A 19,857-nucleotide genomic window follows, 5' to 3' on the forward strand; every position below is an offset into this window, starting at 1 on the left:
AATGAAATAATACGCCTAATGACTTATTGCAGTAACTGGTATATTGCCGGCATTTATTCAATTTGCTGCTATTTTAATATGTTACGATTATTATAATAGAAATATGTATAAGTGCTGTAAGACCTGAAATAGGACAGTGATAGGAGTGATTGGAGAGGAGAGGATAAATTTAAAAGGTAGAATAAGTACGATTTTTGGTAATTTTTAGAATGTAACAGGAAAGAGAGACATCATTTACGCCAAGGCTTCTAACAAAAAGTGTGGCTAGGCAACGTTCTTGCGTTTGAGGTGGCGAGGAGAGTATGGTGATTACACCTGTGGGAGCCTGATTTCTTGTTGAACTTTGGAGAATAGAAGTAGAGTAAAGAAAGCGTGGAAATTATGTTGAACATTAGATTGGGTCTGAGTGGGAGTTACTGCTTAAACAAAATGAAATTAAGGTTTTCTACACTTAATGATTTATTATCATTTTCTAATCCAGAGACCATCAGAATAGACTCGTATTTGGAGTTGGTGATAAAATTTGTTGTACCAAGAATGCATATCTCTCAGATTTACTGCCTGAAGATACCTCCAACGGACGGCAAAGTAATGAACTAGAGGCCAGTGGTGAAGGCTTTAATTGGACCCTTCATCATGTTGCTAAGAATAAGCATGACTTTGAGAGTGGTATTCGACTCTGCAATGGAGAAATATTTTTCATAACAAGTGTAAGTGATAACAGAAAAAGAGTACCTTTTTACCTATTAGAGATAGATTTCATTTTTTAAAAGTTGCCCTAGGATTGATTCATAATCCACACATATCAGAGTTGACATTCTTCTTCCATAATACTTTTTTTTGTTAAGGATTTTTGCATCCATGTTTGTGAGGGATATTGTTTTGTAGTTCTCTAGTAATGTCTTGTCTGATTTTGGTGTCAGAGTGATGCTGGCTTCATAAAATGAGTTTCTAGAAGACCTTGTGGGGAGAAAAACATTTTTAATAAGTTTGAAGTGCTTGAGTAACAAGAACAAGAAACGAGTGGCACGCTGGTATTTTACAAAGCATCGTTTCCTTGGTGTCTGCTTACATATAGAAACTGTAGAAGTGGTCACCTTGAATTTGTTCTAATTGTGTAAAAACTTTCTTAAATTTATAAGCTTATTCTCTAAAAGCTGTGAGGAAAAGTGGTTTTTGCAAAGAGTATATGCAGACTTACATTGTCAGTACAAGAAATACAATGTATAGACTTCAAAATAAGAGAGAGAACACAGACTGTTTTCCAGAGAGTCAAATTTGGTTAAGTTTGAAGGACCAAACACTTCAATTTGTGTTTATTAAAATATTTGTGCGTATATGTATTCAGATTGTGCTTAAGCATAGATTTTAAACCTTTTGAAATTCTTAACGATTATAGTGGATATGTATGCTCTTTTGCTTATGAGGTGCTTGCATTTTATGTTCAGTTCAACTATAGATATCTTTGCAGTGTGCGTATTTTAAAACATACAAAATAGTTCTTTGTTTTGGTCACAGGATAAAGTTGATATAACCCGTGGAAAGAAAAGATTTTTGACCATTAATAATATGGCTGGCTTGGAAGTAACTGTAGATTTTGGGAAACTGATGAAACATTGTCGCATAAGACATGCATGGGCAAGAACGATTCACACTTTTCAGGTAAGGTTGGAGATTTATGAAGCTATTCAGATAGCTCGCCCTGCCACAGAATACCTCATATTGTTTTCTTCCTAATTTTTATTGCTTTTATTTTTTAAAAAACAGGAAACAAAATGCACAAAAGTGCAGACAATATTTTGCAGACATAAACCGTTTACTCTTTTTGGCTTCAGCGCTCTCTTTATTCAGGAACCACGATGTCATAGCTAAAGCCTCATCCATCAAGGATGGAAGGGTCAGGACCCACAGGGCTGAACTTGCATCTTGCTTCAGTCTCCTGTGCTGCTTAGCATGGCACTGTTACCGATCTTGTTTTTATTTAAAATTTTGATATTTTGTTCATCATGGATCTCTTTTGGTTTAAATTTTGACTTTTAAAACTATTTTATTAAAATATTATTAATCTTGGTTGCTGAGTTTCTTGCATCCTCTTAAATTTTGCATCCTAAGCAAGTGCCTCATTTATTCTGCCCTTGTCCCTTGCCTTCCCACCCTCCTCGAAGTGGCTTCTGCTCTGTATCCGTCCAATCATATGGAAACAAGATTACCATCTCAAATGGTATTTGAGATGCTTAGAGATTTTTGTGACTCACTTATTGTTTTTATTTAATCAACTATTATTGGGGTATAATTTTGCATAAAACATGTTTCTGATCTGCACTAACCGCACCCCCTCCAACCAGACCCTTCTTACTCTATCTCGGGCACATTTTAATTATAAAGCTGAATAAGCTTTGACAAATGTACCCCCCTATCTCCGCCCTTGTGAGGCAACCACCTTTTATTTGGGAATAACTAGATTTACAGAAGAGCTAGGAAGGTAGCACAGAGAGTTCCATGTACCCTTCACCCAACTTTCTCCAATGTTAATACCTTACAAAATTCTACCATTTGTCGAAAAAGAAATTGCTCTTGTGTACAATGCTATTAATTAAACTGTATACTTTATTTGGATTTCACCAGTTTTTTTAACTATGCCTTTTTTTGTTGTTTTTGTTCCAGGATCTAATCCTGGGCTACAGTGCATTTAGTGCAACTTACTTTTAAGTTCTATTTTAATACTCTTGAATTCCCATAAGTTATCATTGGCTCTGTTATGTATCTCATTGTGTTTGAGCTCCCCTCTCTGATGTTGGAATGCTGTTTTAATGATGAAGCTGCATCGACCTCCATTGTTATGCAGGAAAATTTTATAGGTTAGCCTATATCCTCTACTAGGAGGCCAACATTAATTAGTGTAGGTTTTTTGTTTTTTAAGTGAATGGTGTAGTATTTAACTTACCCCATCTTAGTTCAAAAAAGCATTTGAAATGGCTACAAAAACATGCACAATTTAACATGACTTTTAGAAAGATAAAGAAATGATATAAATAAAGGTAAGGACGGTAAAAGGATTCCTGCCAGGAGTAGGCTGGAGTGCTTATACACACACCAACCTATTTGTTCGCTAGGGTAGTGGATTTGGCTTTAATTCCCAGAATAAGAGAGAATCAGTCAGTTGACTGTGTCTGTATGGATAAAAAAACAACCAGTTATGAAGATGTGCAATACTTCTGGTTGTGAGATCCTGGAGAAATTTTCCTTATGGTTTCTATAATTCTGAAAACTCATATATCATCCAGTCCTGGAAAATTTTCTTGAATAATTTCATTAAGATTTCTTGTCCCGAGTTTTCTCTGTTGTCTCCTTCTAGAACCTCTGTTTTGTTTGGCCTCCAGAAGTGGTTATCTCAATTTCTTATCACTCTCTTTTGTTTCCCATCATGTTATCATTTTGCTGTATTTTCTGAGAGAGATTTCTTTAAAATTATAATCCAGTCTTCATTGTATGTCTGGGCAAATGAAAAGTGAAGAGGTCTTTATGATTACTGGGTTGAGGTTGGAGTAAATATCTCTTAAGTGTTCCTTTTATTAAACCTGGCTCTTCTTTCGTGATTGAAATAGCATCTCTTACCTCCAAGAACATGCATTCATGATTAATATCAGCGTAGTTTGTTTCTTCCGAGTTCAGTTCAGTTCAACAAATACTTATTCAGTCAAACTCTGTTCTGAGTGCTTGCTAAAGGTCAGTCCATGAAACAAAGGTACCTGCCAGTGTGAGGATTAGGTTTGGTGGGGAAGAGGATAGAGACATACACAACTGTAAAAAAATATGTAGACTACATGTTATGTTAGGAAATGGTAAATGCTATGGAAAGGAAGTGGGGGTGCCGTACAGCTGTAATTTTAAATAGGTGGTCAGCATGAGCCTCATTGAGAGGGTGGCCTATGAGCATGGACCTGGAAGAGGTAAAGAAGTTGACCATGTGGGTATCTGGGAGAAGCGCATTCTAGATACAGGGAAGAGCCAAGGTCAAGGTTCTTAGGTGGGAGCCTGTCTGGCATATTTGAAGAACAGGAACAGCAAGGAGGCCGGCATGGGAGTGACAGGAGATGAGGTCAGAGAAGTGATGTGGGGTAAGGAGGGTAGGTTGGTAGGAGACCAGGTCACCTCCTAGGATCTTCTAGGACTATATATTATCCAGTATAGTAGTCAAATCCAGCTCACTGCCTGTTTTTGTAAATAATTGTATTGGTACGGTCACATTCATTTATGTATTGGCTGTAACTGCCTTTGCACCATACAAGAAAGAGTTGAGTAGTAGCTGGAGAGACCATCTGGCCTGCAAAACCTATTTTATTCTTTGACCCTTTATAGAAAAAAGTTTTTGGACCCCGTTCTAAAGTCCATAGAGACTTTTGGATAACGAGTCTGTAAAATCATGAAGGGTATTAATTGTTTGTGTCTATTCATCCAAGTTGTAAGTTTCAGAACAAATTTAGAGAATAGATGTATACATAATTAACGGTAAATGTGTAGCCCGGACGGGGTGCGGGGGGGGCTCAGCTGGAGGGAGAGCCCTCCTGTATGCCGAAAGGTTGCGGGTTTAATCCCTGGTTGGGGCGCCGACGGGAGGCAACCAATCAGTGTTTCTCTCTCACACTGATGTTTCTCTCTCTCCCCCTTCATCTCACTGTAAAATCAGTAAACATATTTTTGGGTGAGGATTTTAAAAAGTAAATATATAAAACGCGCCTCCTTAAGAAGTTCGATAGTGTTAATGATTGAAGGAAGAAATTAAAGAAATGGATATATGATTTATAGCAGGTTATTGAGGTGAAGTTAGGGGTCCATGTCCTGCTTTCTGAGTGCACCTTTGGCATGGTGTTTTACTGTTTATCTTCATTCAGTGAGACACCGAATAAAGAACAGTGAGCAAAATAGATATCCTGCCTTCACAGAGCTTTCAGCTCATTGAGGAATAGTGGAAGCTGCATTCCGGTCTGAGAGAAATTCTGTGACAGGGGAAGTGTAGGTGCTGGACAGCACAGGGAAGGGGGGCAGGGGCCCCGCCCAGAAGTGGGCCCGGTGGAGGCCGTGGCCTGGGGAGCACGGGCAGGACCACAGGGAGGTCCCCTGCGCTGGCGAGCAGGGCTCGTAGAAAGGGGAGGGGTAAGAAGGGGGAGGGGAGCCGGGCCCAGGCCAGCTCTTGAAGGGCCCTACGAGCCATATTAAGAAGACAAGACTTTGAGAGCTTGGGAGCCCTGAATGGGCTTTAAGCAGAGTCAGATATGATTGAATTTGCACTTTACAGATGTCACTGTAGTTACCACGAGGACAGCGGATTGATGCAAGTGTGAATACCGGGAGACTGATTATGAGGCTATTAAATTTTTCTCAGTGGTACTTAATTAATAAGTAAGAATTGAGTTAGCCAAATTTAGGTAGACATTTCCCTGTTTATGAGTGTGCAGTGTAAAGTCCAGGGGAGAAATGGAGCTGTGTATCTGTTAGCTGTATTTAGCATTTCTATAATCAAGTATCACGTAAGTCAGTTTCCGAGACTCAGCAGTATTGGAAGGAAGTATTTGTCCAACTTTTGTCATCTGAAGAGTTGGTTCAAATTCTCTGTGTTTAGAGAGATAGAAGTGCTTGCTGTGTAAAAGGTTGTTATTTTGTTTGTTTTAACTGTGGATCTGTATTTTCTCAATGCCCATCTTGTTGTTTGTCTCCCCACAGTTCTCCTTTTGGCAGGTCAGTGTGGAAACATTAGGGGAGATAATGGTTCAAACCACTTCTTAGTTTATGTTGGTGCAGAAAATATAGGGACAAAGGATAGCTATCAAACTTGAAACTTTTCTCACAGTTCCATGGTGACATTGGGCATTTTTCTTGTCTATAAAATTCTTGGCTTGCTAAACTTAAAAAGCAAAGACCCATTGTTCTCTTTTGTTTTGTTTATCTTGAAAAAGTAATTGGTTCAACAATGGGAAAATACAGAAAAATACAAGGAAAAAATTATGCATGGGCCCTTCATTTGGGAGACAGCCTAGTTATAATTTTGATAAAGTTGCCTTCTTTCTTGTGATTTATTTTGTTTCATCACATATTTATGTTTATTTTGTAGGCATTTTTTTGGATCAGAGTAATTTCATTTTGTGTTACATAGTTGTGAAATACATATATCCAGTTTTAAAAATTTTGTTATTTTTGAAATATCTTTGATGTTTGCAAAATAGTATATCAAATATCTATATGTAGATACTTGATATAAATATATGTAAATAAGTGCATATATTTATTCTCCTATCATTGGATATTTAAGATACCTATTTTTGTAATATAAAATAGCAGTGGGATAATACCTTACACACAGAGCTCACACAATCATTTTAAATTATTTTATTATTTGGCACTGTGCACAGACTTTAAAGTTTATCTCTGGGTTTCTACAAGCCAGCCGTGGATCTATAAGGCCTGAGCTTAGCGGCATAATTAGAAAACATGAGAACATGAGTTCTCGGATAATGAGGAAAATGGACTCCATAAGGTTGAGCATCCTGGCCAGGTAGTGGGTGGTTGGGAGGACTGGTCTCTTCCCTACCTCTGTAGGTGAAGGCATGAGCCTGTTATGCAGCATTAAATCTCCCTGATGCATTCTTCCCTGTCAGGGGTCTGAGGAGCAGACAGTTGTCTACGTGGTCGGGAAGGCGGGCCGCCAGCACTGGCAGCATGTCTACACTGCTGTCACCAGGGGCCGCTGCAAAGTGTATGTCATTGCGGAAGAGTCTCATCTCCGAAACGCAATTTTGAGGAACAGTGTCTGCAGAAAAACTCGTCTGAGACATTTTTTGCAAAATGAGCTCTCCACGAGCTGTGCATCTCCAGCAGATCGTGCATCCCCGTCACCAAGCTCCAAAGACAGCAGAGGACGCAGCACACAGCCCTCAGGGTCACCATTCCCGACAGACACAGCTGACGCTCTGACAAGCAATATCTCCGGAAGCCAGGCCTCTGCGGCTGATGACAAGACGCCTGCCTCTGCTGGAAGATGGAAATTTTCTTTTTCTGGTGAAGCAGATACAGACGAAGATCCATCCAAATCACGAGGCTTCAAAAGAACCAGTGTCATGAATGAAGACGGAAGTCCAAACAAAATTCTTATGGTAGGAGTGATGTTCTCCTGTGCTCAAGCTTTATGTAAATATTGCCAACTTCAGTGTGCTTATATGTACTCCAGTACTACGTATTTCTATTAGTGTTGCATTGTGCTGCTGGACGTAAAAACAGGTGTTCTCTCCTCTCTGTCAAATTTCCTCTCTCCTACGCCCAGTTGGTCCTGGTTCATTTTCCCACTATGCCTAAGGCCAGAACTCTAGGCAGCCTTAATGAGTAGGCTTGGCAGGAGGAACTTCCTGGTCATCTGGAACCCTCTGTCTGCTGTCTTTCTTATCAGCCGCTCCTCCATTTTGTAGGCTATAATCCCACTTTCATACCAGAACTCCACTGAAACGGCTGGTTCCAGTCATCTTGTCAACCTGAGAGGCCTTTCCTTAGGTCTTGTTCTTGACTTTTTCCCCTGACAGTTCTAGTAGTTTTAAATGCTACTACCGTTTCAATGTTTCCTTCCCTTGGTTTCAATGGTACCTTATCTCACACCTCCACTACCTCTCGGTCTCATCTCCCCTTCATTTCTTCACTCCTCATCTTCCCATCCTCTGACTGGAGACATCTCCCCAAGGATCAGTTCTTTTTTCCTTTGAGAATTGCTTCCACTGTCTCTGTCACCTTCGCACTGATGATTTATTGAACACATAGTTTTCAGCTGCCTACTGCATTCCAGGGACTGGGAATTCAGCAGTTAAGTGACAGTTTGCACTCTTGCACTGATGGCCCATGGAGGGGACAGAAGTGTTATGTAAGTAACTTGGTGCTTCACTAGCTTCTCTTAACACCAGAGACGGGATAAGGAACCAACTCCCCAATCTGCATCTCTGTTTTTGGAGGTGGATTTTCTGGAACCACAGCCCAATATCTGACTCTTTTCTTTTTTTTCTGATTTCTCCATTTCAAACAGCATTCATTCAATTATGGAAGCTTAAAATCTTGGAGTCACCCTAGACTCACCTCACTTTCCCCCTCCACCTCTACTTGTTAGATTTGTCACAAAATGTATCTCAGGAATTTCTTTCATCCCACTTAGTCTGGGCAACTTTGGATCCTTATCTCATCTTCTTGGACAGTTGCTGACCCGGCTACCTTCCCCTCCTACTCCCTGCTCATAGTACACCCTACACATCATTACCAAATTAGCCCCCCTTAAGTGCTGCACTCGTTCCTGTGTTTAAGAGCCTTCAGTGGCTCTCTTTTGCCTACAACATAAACTCTAGACGATCTGGCTTAGCATTTGAGACCTCTCATAGCTTGATTCCAGCTTTCCCAGCATCATTTCATTTCCCACTGTTCTTTTTCTGCTTTTAGTCAAGCCAGTTTCTTCATTCACTAAAATGAACCAAACTGATTCTCATTTCTTCCTTTTGGCTTTCGTTGTGCAACTTGGTTTAGATTCCTGATTCTTTCTGCCTCCCCTCATTTAGCATTTTTAAGTTTAGATCCTCTTCTAGTCACTGGTCTAACTGTTGGAGAGACGAAAACAGATCAGTCTCCGGCTTTCTTGACATTATAATCTACCAATGGGTCACAGGCAGTAAATACAAGAGAAATCAAATGTTCAGGTCAAGATTCTATGACGAAAATAAAGGCAGAGAGGTAGGGAATGGGGGGGGGATGGGAGGAGGTGGGCAGAAGGTGCTGCTCGGCCGTGGCGGTCGGGTAAGGCCTCCCTGAGGAGATGGCCTGTGAGCTGAACTACGAGCAGCCGTGCGAGTCCCAGGGGCAGTGCCTCCTAGGCAGAGGGGCTAGAGATGAAAATGAATGAAAGGGAATGACTTTATTGGAAGGGAAAGGCAGGCCAGTGTGGCCAGAGAATGAGGAAGAGAGGGTGTGTAGGTGACGGTGTTAGGGAGACAGCAGGGCTCTGGGAGGGAGTTGGGATTTTATGCCCCATGCAGCCGGAATGCGGTGGAGCGCTGTCAGCAGAGGTGTGATATCTCAGGTGCGCTTAAGAACAAAACCTCGGGCCTCTGTGCAGAGTGACCTGTGGCAAGTACGGTGGAAGCTGGGAGCCCAGTCAGAGGTTGTCCCAGGGAAGGTCTAGTGAAAGAGCTGGAAGGGTGTTGTGAAGGGGTCAGATTCTTGATGAATTTTGGAGATGGAGTCTATGTCACTTGCTGATTAGATGTGAGGTGAGAAAACAGGAAGTAATCCAGGGTGAGTTCTGGATTTCTGGCTGAAATAACTTGTGAATGGAGTGCCGCCTCCTGAGATGGCAAGGACTTGAGAAGAAGTGGGTTAAGTGAACTCACTGAGAAAGTCAGTGGTTGGTAGAGGAGTTTAGAACCTTAGAGTGGATTGGGGCGGATAACATCCATTTGGGAGGTATTAGCATAATATGGTAATTAAAGGACTAGGTGAGTTAATTTTAGGAGAGACCACAGATAGAGGAGGGGGCCTTACAAGAGACCTCCCAACTTGTAGAGGTCCGGCAGAGGAGGGGGAACCAGGGTGGCGGGAGGGACGAAAGCCCGATGAGAGTGTGCCTGCGAGGGAGTGGGAGCCGAGGGCGGGGAGGATGGCGTGGAGGATGGGGGAGAGGCTTTGCAGAAGGTTGCTGTGAAAAGCAGCAGAGAGATAGGGTTGTATCTGGATAGAAGACTTGCGGTCAAGGAAAGGTTTCTTTATTTTGGACAGGTACATGAACGCATCCTATGGTGTTGCTAGAATGATCCAACGGAGAACAAAAAATTCATGATTCAGACAGAGAGTAATTGCAGGAGTGGTGTCCTGAAGTGGGTGAGATGAGAAAAACCAAGAGTGTAACAGAGGTGCTGCCTTTAGATACACTTGGGGATAAGGGCTCTGCTCCCATTGCAGCCAGATGGGAGCCGGCGCAGCATGTTGCTGGGTTTAGTGGAAGGAAGATGAAGTTGTTCCCAGCTGATTTCCTCCTCCCATCTTCTCTCTCTTCATAGTAGAATCCAGCTTAGTTTCTTTTTTGTTCATGAAACCCTCCTGGTCTCTAAACCATCACAGCTCTCCTCTTTGCAGCACTTTGTCACCAGTTTGTTGGACTCTGTAAATAAAGCTTCTTGAGGACAGCATGCTGATTACATGATAACTCAAAAATACTTATTGATGAACTTAGGAGTTATAAATACATGGCATTCCAACTTAAAAAAAAACTTGGACTTTCAGAGTATTGTTCTTTCATGTCATGCTCAAAGTCATACTTATTCTGCAGTGCCCTTCTTGCTTTGAGAGTTCCTTTGAGAATCACTTTTAGAGACAATATGAATGTTTATAAGGGAAACACACTTCTATGGAGACCTATTTTGGTTTTTAGGAATACTCCAAAGTCATTTGTTTCATAGTTTTATGAACTGGATTATCCAATTTGGGTAATATTTTAAGTTTTTTTTAAATTTTATTTTAATTTTTAAATTATATTTTATTGATTATTCTGTTATAGGTGTCCTGATTTTCCCCCCTTTGGCCCCCCTCCACCCAGCACCCCCCACTCCCCCAGGCGATCCCCCCACCATTGTTCATGCCCATGGGTCATATGCGTAAGTTCTCTTGCTATCCCATTTTCTATACTGTACTGTACATCTCCATGGCTATTCTGTAACTACTTATTTGTATTTCTTAATCTCCTCACCTCTTCACCCATTCCCCTACACTCCCCTCCCATCTGGATACCATCAAAATGCTCTCTGTATCCATGATTCTGTCTAGAAACCATCAAAACACTCTCTGTATCTACGATTCTGTCTCTGCTCTTCTTGCTTGTTTAGTTTGTTTTTTAGATTCCATTGTTGACAGGTATGTATTTATTGCCATTTTATTGTACATAGTTTTGATCTTCTTTTTCTTAAATAAGTCCCTTCAATATTTCATAAAATAATGGTTTGGTGATGATGAACTTTAGTTTTTTCTTGTCTGGGAAGCTCTTAATCTGCCCTTCAATTCTAACTGATAGCTTTGCTGGGTGGAGCAATCTTGGCTGTAGGGCCCTGCTTTTCATGATTTTGAATATTTCTTGTCAGTCCCTCCTATCCTGCAAAGTTTCTTTTGAGAAATCAGCTGACAGTCTTACAGTTACTCCATTGTAACTAACTTCTTTTCTCTTGCTGCTTTTCAGATTCTCTATCTTTAACCTTTGGTATTTTAATTATAATGTATCTTGGAATGGATCTCTTTGCATTCACCTTGCTTGGGACTCTCTGTGCTTCCTGGACTTGCATATCTATTTCTTTCACCAAATTAGGGAATTTTTCTTTCATTATTTTTTCAAATAGATTTCTAATTTCTTACTCTTCCTCTTCTCCTTCTAGCACCCCTGTGATGCGAATGTTGGACCTCTTGAAGTTGTCTCAGCGGTTGCTTATACTACCCCCATTTTTTTGCGCTCTGTTGTCTTCTTGTTGTTCTGATTGGTTGTTTTTTGCTTCTTTATGTTCCATATCATTGATTTGATTCTTGGTTTCATCCACTCTACAGTTGTTTCCCTGTAAATTGTTCTTTATTTTAGTTAGTGTATCCTTTGTTTCTGACTGTGTCTTTTTTATGCTGCCGAGGTCCTCACTAAGTTCCTTGAGCATTGTGATATTTTTTTAAAAAGGTTGGATTGTAAATTATTTCCACATGTCCCCCAGAAGCTTAAGAGTTGCTTGACATGCTGCAGCAGCCTTGTGAGGGTGAGCCTTTAGTTTCCAGAGCTGTGTGGTAAAGATTGGATGGAGCAGGTCACTGGGAGCCCATAGAATATGCTCACAAAACCTGCCTATCCCAGGCTGAGTTCTAAATGGAGAAATGTCTATCTCCTGACCCCACGTGGATGTGAGACAGTTAGAAAGATCTCTGAGAGTGTGCTGACAAAAGATACAGCGTGTGAAGTACTGGCATGTTAGGCAGCTGCAAGTGTAGAATAGGAGCACAGCATGCTAGTGGGGGGCTGGGCTGAGGACATCGGAGGAGTCAGGAAATAGACGGAGGCTCTTCTTCTGCAGCCGTGAGGAGCACTAGGAACATTTAAAAAGCTCTGTGGATTGAAATGTATGAGGGTGACTTTGTCAGGAGTTTAGTAGATTATAGTTAGGCAGAGATGAGGGGATGAGTTCCCAAAACAGGAAGATTATTTCAATAGCTTGTACAAGGTGATTATGCTCTGAAGTCAGGTAGCAGCAGTTGGAGTGGAGGAGAGAGGCGAGGGGATAGAGCTGGTGGGGCCCACTGGTCACTTAGACAGGTAGGGTCGGACCTGCAGATGATTCCTAGGCTTCTGGCTTGGGCATCCGGGTGGACCCAGGCACCATTAATCAGGATTTGGGAAAAGAGGCTGGGGGACAGGGTTTGTGGGGAAAGTGCTAAAACTGGACATAATGGGGAAAAACTTTTTCTCACTGGAAGTACTAGGACCAGTGCTGACCCTAAGCTTCACTCCACCATCCAGCTCAACTCTTGGGCATGGAATTTCCTTCTTGGCAAAACATTTTTTTTCTGAAATTAAATGTACTCACTCTAATAAAGACCGTGGGATAAATAAAGCTTTGGACAGAAAAGCGAGGCGATTCCAAAGAAAGCCTTTTTCTCAAAGTTTCTGGCTTTGTACTCCGTAGCACTAGTGTGGGCCGGGCTCCGGGTTTATGCGGGGCGCCCAGAGCCGCGGCAGCGCGGTCCATCCTCGGGTCCGCGCGCGAGGCGTCCGCGCTCCGGCCGAGGCCGACATCCCGGGTCTGTGAGCTCGGAGCGGCGGAGCGGACGTCCGGCATAACAGGAGCAGCACGAGCGAAGTTTCTAACTGAAGGGGAGACATTTTCTTACAAGGTCTGCCAGAAGTACGTGGCATTTACAAGAATCCCTAGAAATGAGGACTAGAATTCAAAGCTTCAGGGCTGATAAATTAGGAACTTCTATTACTTTCATGATTCTAAAGTTTCAGGTGCCTTGCCATGTGTATTTCTAAATGATACAATTCAGTGACAAGGGCTGCCCCCATCCCCCCTTTTTTTACATACACACTTTTGGGTACACGAGAGCCAAATCAGCTTTTAAATTCTACAAACACTAGTGCTAGGCTCCTCCTAGACGGCAGCGTTTGCTTTTCCATGGGTTAATAGCTTTGGCTTTTGAAAAACATACCAAAAGAAAATGTTAGCCGGATTGTTTTTCTTTGCCTAGCCACCCCCCACCATAAAGAGAGGAAAGACAGAAAGCTCCCTTTAAATGAAAACATTTGTAAACATTCTAAAATTTATTACATAAAGCAGTGATTTCCAGAATTTTTGAAGGAAAATGACATTTTAATATTAAAAAACCTAGGAAAGACATAATCACATGATTTTCAAAAAAAAAGATAGTTGTTATATTGGTCAGGGTTCTCTAGAGAAAGAACCAATAGGATGTGTCTGCCTGCTTGCCTCTATCTATCTCTCTGGATTTGAAGGAATTGGCTCATGCCCTCCTGGAGGCTGGAAGTCTAAAATCCACAGGTGGGGGTACAGACCCCGGGGAGACTTCTTTCTTCTTGGGACAAAGCCAGTCTTTTTTTGTTAAGGTCTTTAGTTGATGGGAGGCCCACTTAAATTATGGAAGGTAATCTGCTTTACTCATAGCCTACTGATTTCGATGTTACTCTCATCTTGCCTTCACAGAAACATCTAGAGCTATATTTGACAAAATTAATATCTGAGTGCTATAGCTTAGCCAAGCTGACACAAAATTAACCATCACACTCACCTAAATTGAACAGATTTCGCATTGGGAAAGACTGCGTTGTACCTATTTTTCTCATTTCCCTATGGTGGTAAAACTTCCCCATGACCACATTGGTCCATTGACTTTTGTTTGGGCGTCACTGACAGTACCAAGAAGCTGCTTGTGGCACGGCCGTGTTTCTTCTCACCCCAGCTGGGGCCGGCTGCGTGGACCTGCAGCCCAGGCAGTCAGGCATCCATGGCTTTGTGCTTTGCAGGGTTCTCTGCAGGTACCATCTTGGAATTCTTAATTCCTAAACACAGGGCCTTCACTTTAATTTTGTACCGGGTCACCAAATTATATAGTGGACCCTGTCCACAGCTTTGGACATTAGATTTATATACTCATTCAGCAAATAGTCACATCTACATGCCAGTCCCAGCCCTGGGTGCTGGGGATAGCACAGTGGCAAAAACAGACACGACCCCACAGGCAAGGAGCTGACAGCCGATTGCTCTTGTCTGGTCAAGTCTTCTGGGGGTGGGGGAAGCGTACTGTGTCTTCTGCAGAAGCAGTCTGAGGGGACTGACCACCAAATTAACCTTATTTTTATTGTTTTCCTAACAGGTGGAAGAATCGTCTCCACAAGTGTCTTCCAAACTTCAGAATTTGAGACTAAATAGTTTAACCCCCAGGCAACTTTTCAAACCCACAAATAATCAAGAAACTTAATTTTACTTCAGATTACTCAAAATAATTGTCTGTTTTTTCCATTCAACACAAAATGAACATCATAACTTCAAAGTATCAAGATAAAAGAGGATGTCTATAACTGGAGCTCTGTTTTAAGGTGTTTGTGTTATAGATGTTTTAAATTTATTTGATCAAAGAAAACCTTAATGATTTCGATGTCTTTCATCATGAGAACCGGTAGCACTGGACATAAATGAGAGAAAACAGTGTCATATCTGTACTTTATATAAAGAGTTTTATTTTTAGGATAATGTTTTATTAACTTCCATGATCATTGTGAGTGATCATTGCCAATGGGATGAAGCAGTTGCAATGAGAAACTGTAGTTGCATCTCTTACCGACACCAATTCCAGGGTGTCATGTCTTCTGTGAAGGGGGTCGCCTCCCAAGGCTGCCATTTGCTCCCTAACTGCTGCCTCGCTCTACCTCATCTGGGGCTTTTCCCGGAACCTCCTCTTGAGTTGGGAGCGCACCCTTTTTTGTTTTCTGTATCTGAGATGTAATTGACATGTAACATTGTCTAAGTTGAAGCTGTACAATGAGCTGATACTTACATAGCACACTGTGATTACCACTGTAGCATTAGCTGACACCTCCATCATGTCACATCGTTGTCATTTTGCAGGGGGACGATACAGATTGCTTTGAAGATATTCTACTGTGGAAAAATTTTTTCTCAGTGATTTTTACTTTTTTTAAAGTTTTATTTATTGTTGAATGGTAAAAGAAATAGTTGAGGAAAAATTTACCTGATATCCCAATGTTTTAAAAATAACCTTATTGAGATGTAATTCACATACAATTCACCCATTTACACAATTGAGTGGTTTTTAGTATATTCACAGTGGTGCTACCAATATCACAATCAATTTTAGAATACTTTTATGTAATCATCCAAAGAAATATTGTACCTTTCAGCTCTAATACCCTCACCCCCACCTGCCCTGTGCAACTGCTAATCTACTCTGTCTCTGCAGTATGCCCTTCATTACTGGCTTCTTGGATTTAGCATAATACTTTCAGACTTAATCCATGTTGTAGCATGTATCTATCAATGCTCCATCTCTCTTCTTTAAAAAAAAATAAAAGACTAAAAACAATCATGTACAAAGAACGAGCATTGTTTCTTTTATTGGGTAGTTGTCTTGGATAACCCATTCAAGGAAGACCACTCAGTCCACCTTGATGAAGTCAGTACCCTTTGTATACTGATGGAAAAACTGGCAACAAATGTTGAGGCCATATTTCTGCATCCGACTGTGTGGGTTTGAACTGATGTGACAAGATCAGGAACCCTGGCTGAATTTTTGCAGGTGACTCCAGTAGAGCTGCAGGTGGCCTATCTTGCTTTTAGTGGTGCCACGGAGCAAGGGCCTTCATCTCTTTTTATTCCTGAATAATGTTCTTTTGTAAAGATATAGCACACGGAATTTTTCCATTCATCAGTGGATGGACATTTGGGTTATTTCCACTTTTTAGCTATTGTAACTAATTCTGCTATGAACATCCATGTACAAGTTTTTGTGTGAACATATATTTTCATTTCTTTAAGGTATATACCTGGGAGTGGAATTGCTGGATCATATTGTAACTCTAGGTTAAAACCTTTGAGGAACTGACAGACTTTTCCAAAGTAACGGCACCATTTTATATCTCTAGGAGCAGTGAGTGAGGGTTCTAGTTTCTCCACATCATCTCCCACACTTGTTATTTTCTGACGTTTTGATTATAGCCATGTAGTGCGTGTAAAGTGATACTTCATTGTGGTTTTGATTTGCATTTCCCTATGGCTAATGATGTTGATCATTTTCATGTGCTTATTGGTCATTTGTTTATTCTCTTAGAAATATCTATTCAGATCTCTCACCAATTTATACATTGGGTTATTTTTCTTTTTGTTATTGAGATATGAGTTGTTTATATATTCTACTTAGAAGTCTCTTATTAGAAACAGTATTTGCAAAAAAGTTTTTTTTTTTGCATTTTGTGCATTTGTTCTCACTTTTTTGATGGTGTACTTTGAAGTACATATTTTCCTGTCATCTGCATATGAGAAAGTTTTACTTCTTCCTTTCAAATCTGGGTGCCTTTTATTTCATTTTCTTGTCTTAGTGCCCTGGCTAGAACTTCTAGTAAACTTAAGTAGAAGTGGTGAGAATGGACATCCTAGGCTTGTTCCTGTGAATTTACAAGACCTGCAAGGCAATCTGCAAGCATGAAAGTGTTGGAACTATAGGTGTAGTTTCTTCATAGTTTATGTAAATTTATTTCATAGAATACACAGGATGTTCTCTGGGGGCAGATGTGTCACTTAAAACAAATGTGCCATTGTTCCTGGGTGTGTTCCTGTCGCAGGCTGTTGTAGCACTTTCCCTTTTCACATCTTGTCCTCACAACAAACCCGGAGTGCAGAGGTGACCGTCAGCATCACAGGTGGGGACACTGACTGCCGGCACATTTCACTCCACCAGTGAGCTGCAGTTCAAACCCAGATCTGATTTCAAAACCTACTCTCGTCCCACCCTTCCATGCTGCTTTTCAAATTTATGGCAAAGCCTTCCCCCTTTAACAAATTATGTAGCAATTGGCATTGTGTAGGGCTCAGTTTCTAGAACATGAAAATTAATTCAAAGCGCCAAAGAAAGAGCATGGCATATTTTTTGGCTTTTTAAAATCACTGTTTATTCCATTTGGTAGAGGGTTTTTTTTTTTCCATACAAATATTTGCAACAATTTTGAATCCCTCAAAACCATACATATAGACGATAAATACCATGCTATTAAAGTATTAAATTTGTACAAAAATACTTTACAGTTTAATACTTGTTTGTTACAAATAAAAATACATATTTAAGTGACTCATGATCTTTTTTTTCTTAACATGATTCTGCTTTATACTTTCTTGCCCTGGCGGTCCTGAAATGTGATTGAAATAATATATTTCTTTGCACAAAAAGAAAGGTGAACTTTTTCCTTAAACAAGGACACAGTGTTCAAATGCTTCATCTAAGTGGTTGTTTGAATTATTGACCAAAATGAAAATGTTGGGAAAATAACTTTCAATATGGAGATTCTACAATCAATATACAGATCTATTTTTTTATAATCACCAAATAACAGTTATCAGTGTAACTATTCAAAATATCTGAACAAATGAAAACAGTTGCTGACGAACATTAAAAGCAACTGTCACAATTTATTGCTTTGAGGGATGGTAATAATTGGCAATGCATTTTGTGAAAAATGTATTTACAATTTCGGTAAGTGGCATGGCTCAGAACAAAACAGTCCAGTGTCATTTTTAAGTACATGTGTTGTACACCCCTCAATAGAACCAGTTTTTAAAACATGTCAAGCAAGATGAGTTTGATTTGCCTATCATTAAGATAAACCTTTTAATAGACTTAATTCTTAAATTCTTAGTCTTGAATTTTAAAAATAAGATAACTAACTCTTCAGTGTTACTAAACACTAATTCATTATCAGAGATTTTCAGCTATTAAAAATGTGTCCTTCAAAAAAAAAAAAAACAACAGGTCACAAGACATATCCTGTTTGATAATTTGTTGCATAGGGAATAGCATACATCTTAGTTAAAATCATTCCTATACTTGGGCAAAACAGTTACCACCACCTATTAGGATCTTCTACGTGCATCGTTGCTGAACATTTGAAGGTAATTTTATCCCTCTTCCCCTCCCCTAGCAGCGGTCAGCGCAGCAGTTACCAACTAGTCCCTCTAGCAGAGCCAGCTTTATGAAAAAAGCCCTGTCGGTCAAGTTCTTACATCAATGACTTCATAGTAAGAAACTGATTTCAAAGTGAATGAAGGAAATTATCACAGAGAATATTTTTAAACATTTTTCAAAAAGTGATAGGAAGATGAAGCTGTAAAAAACTCCCTCCGATGTTCCTTGTGGCGGGGTGGCCTACCTACTTCTCTTTTTCTCTACCAGCGGGCTTGGCAGGGAACCGCCAGCCATATACCAGAGTGGTCACCAAAAAAGAAGCCTCTTCTACTTGGAAAGGGAAGTGAACATGAGCCATGAGAGAGATTTAAAAGACCCCTGTGCTTGCAGTTAATGCCACGTGATTATCTGTGCTTCAAATGTCACAGAAATCTTAAAGGGATTTTTTTTTTTTTAGCACCATGTAGATACTGTCTTTTGTCCCGCTTTATAAAAAGCGTTGCTATAAGGTATTAGTTGGTTCTCGAATCTCCAGATTACTACCATGGCTAGGCTGCTGGAAAAAAGCGCTGTTCTGTTCACTCCATTCTCCTGGTAGAGTCTGTTCTATGGATTTCTGTGAAGCCAGTGGGTTTCTGCTAATAACCAGGTCCAGCTTATTACCCGATTCTGCGATGAGGGGCACAACGAGGCAGCAGTCAAAGTCTCTCGTTCGGACATGATTAACCTGAAAGGTCAAGAAAAGCCATTTTGAATTATTGTTCTATCCATAAAATAATTCCCCAAACCCAGTTCAGGTGTAACACGTTGCCTTGAAGGTAATTAAACCAGCACCTGTACAGAGAGTTCGTCCCTGCTCTGACCATACTATAACAAGTTTATTGGCTTACATAGTCTCTGCTGCTGTTTTAATGCCCCTGAGCACAGGGGACAAGGACACATCCCAATGGTCCCATGGCAAACAGACTGCCTTGCTCATAGCCGGTGCTCCCCAATTCACAGGTGAGGAGCACGAGGCGCAGAGTGGTTAAGAGACTTGCCCTAAGGAAGCAGGTGGTAAGCGGCTGAGCTAAGTAAGATGTGGTCCCAGGCAGTCTGGGTGGTTCCAGAGCCTGTGCTCTTGACCACAATGCTGAACTACCCTCCTCAACTGAGCCCATCCCCTCCTCAGCGTACGCATGCACTCGCCTGCTGTTATTTCCCCTTATTCTTCACCATCAGAAGTTTATACAATCGACATGCTGCTTTCATTCCTTGACTTTCCATTCTCTCCCCAATCTGATCTTACCCTCATATCGCACAAATGACCCCACTGTCCAATACAGGACCCAAGTCTTGGGCTATCACTCCCTTTGGCCTTCAGCACTTGCTGCCCTTAACGCCTGCCCGCCCTTAAAACTCTCCTTTCTTGGCTCCTAGAACACTACTTTGTTTTGATGCTCCTACCATTTTAACAGCCTGCTTTCAGTCCTTTCCTGCCTTTGTTCCTTCCTGTCCTTTAAATTGTGTTTCTCTTAGGATTCGATCCTTGGTTCTCTTCTCTTTATTCCTGTAAATTCACCATAGGCAGCTTAATCCAAACCCATGCCTTCAGTATCCTAAATCTTTAGCTCTGGA

The 19,857-nt window shown here is 40.9% G+C and overlaps 2 protein-coding genes and 1 pseudogene across 7 annotated transcripts in view; 1 reads left to right on the forward strand and 2 right to left on the reverse strand.

Annotated features, from left to right (window-relative positions):
• The window catches only part of HELB (DNA helicase B), a 38,573-nt gene extending 22,908 nt beyond the window's left edge, over positions 1-15,665 (forward strand). The window contains exons 10-13 of the mRNA XM_054580066.1: positions 482-710; positions 1,519-1,662; positions 6,654-7,148; positions 14,425-15,665. Of these exons, the coding sequence (XP_054436041.1) occupies positions 482-710; positions 1,519-1,662; positions 6,654-7,148; positions 14,425-14,529 (973 nt within the window). The 3' untranslated portion in view covers positions 14,530-15,665. The remainder of the gene's footprint in view (positions 1-481; positions 711-1,518; positions 1,663-6,653; positions 7,149-14,424) is intronic.
• Positions 15,666-15,679: 14 nt separating this feature from the next.
• Positions 15,680-18,208, reverse strand: LOC129075990 (40S ribosomal protein S29-like; annotated as a pseudogene).
• A 518-nt stretch (positions 18,209-18,726) lies between these two features.
• The window catches only part of GRIP1 (glutamate receptor interacting protein 1), a 387,281-nt gene continuing 386,150 nt past the window's right edge, over positions 18,727-19,857 (reverse strand). For all 6 annotated transcript variants that reach the window (XM_054580065.1, XM_054580063.1, XM_054580064.1 and 3 more), the window contains one exon: positions 18,727-18,967. In XM_054580065.1, coding sequence (XP_054436040.1) covers positions 18,743-18,967 — 225 coding nt within the window. In that variant the 3' untranslated portion in view covers positions 18,727-18,742. The remainder of the gene's footprint in view (positions 18,968-19,857) is intronic.

Source organism: Pteronotus mesoamericanus, unplaced genomic scaffold (assembly GCF_021234165.1).
Source record: "Pteronotus mesoamericanus isolate MK-2021 breed Mesoamerican mustached bat unplaced genomic scaffold, CSHL_Meso_final contig_56, whole genome shotgun sequence".
In the NCBI taxonomy this organism is placed as follows: Eukaryota; Metazoa; Chordata; class Mammalia; order Chiroptera; family Mormoopidae; genus Pteronotus; species Pteronotus mesoamericanus.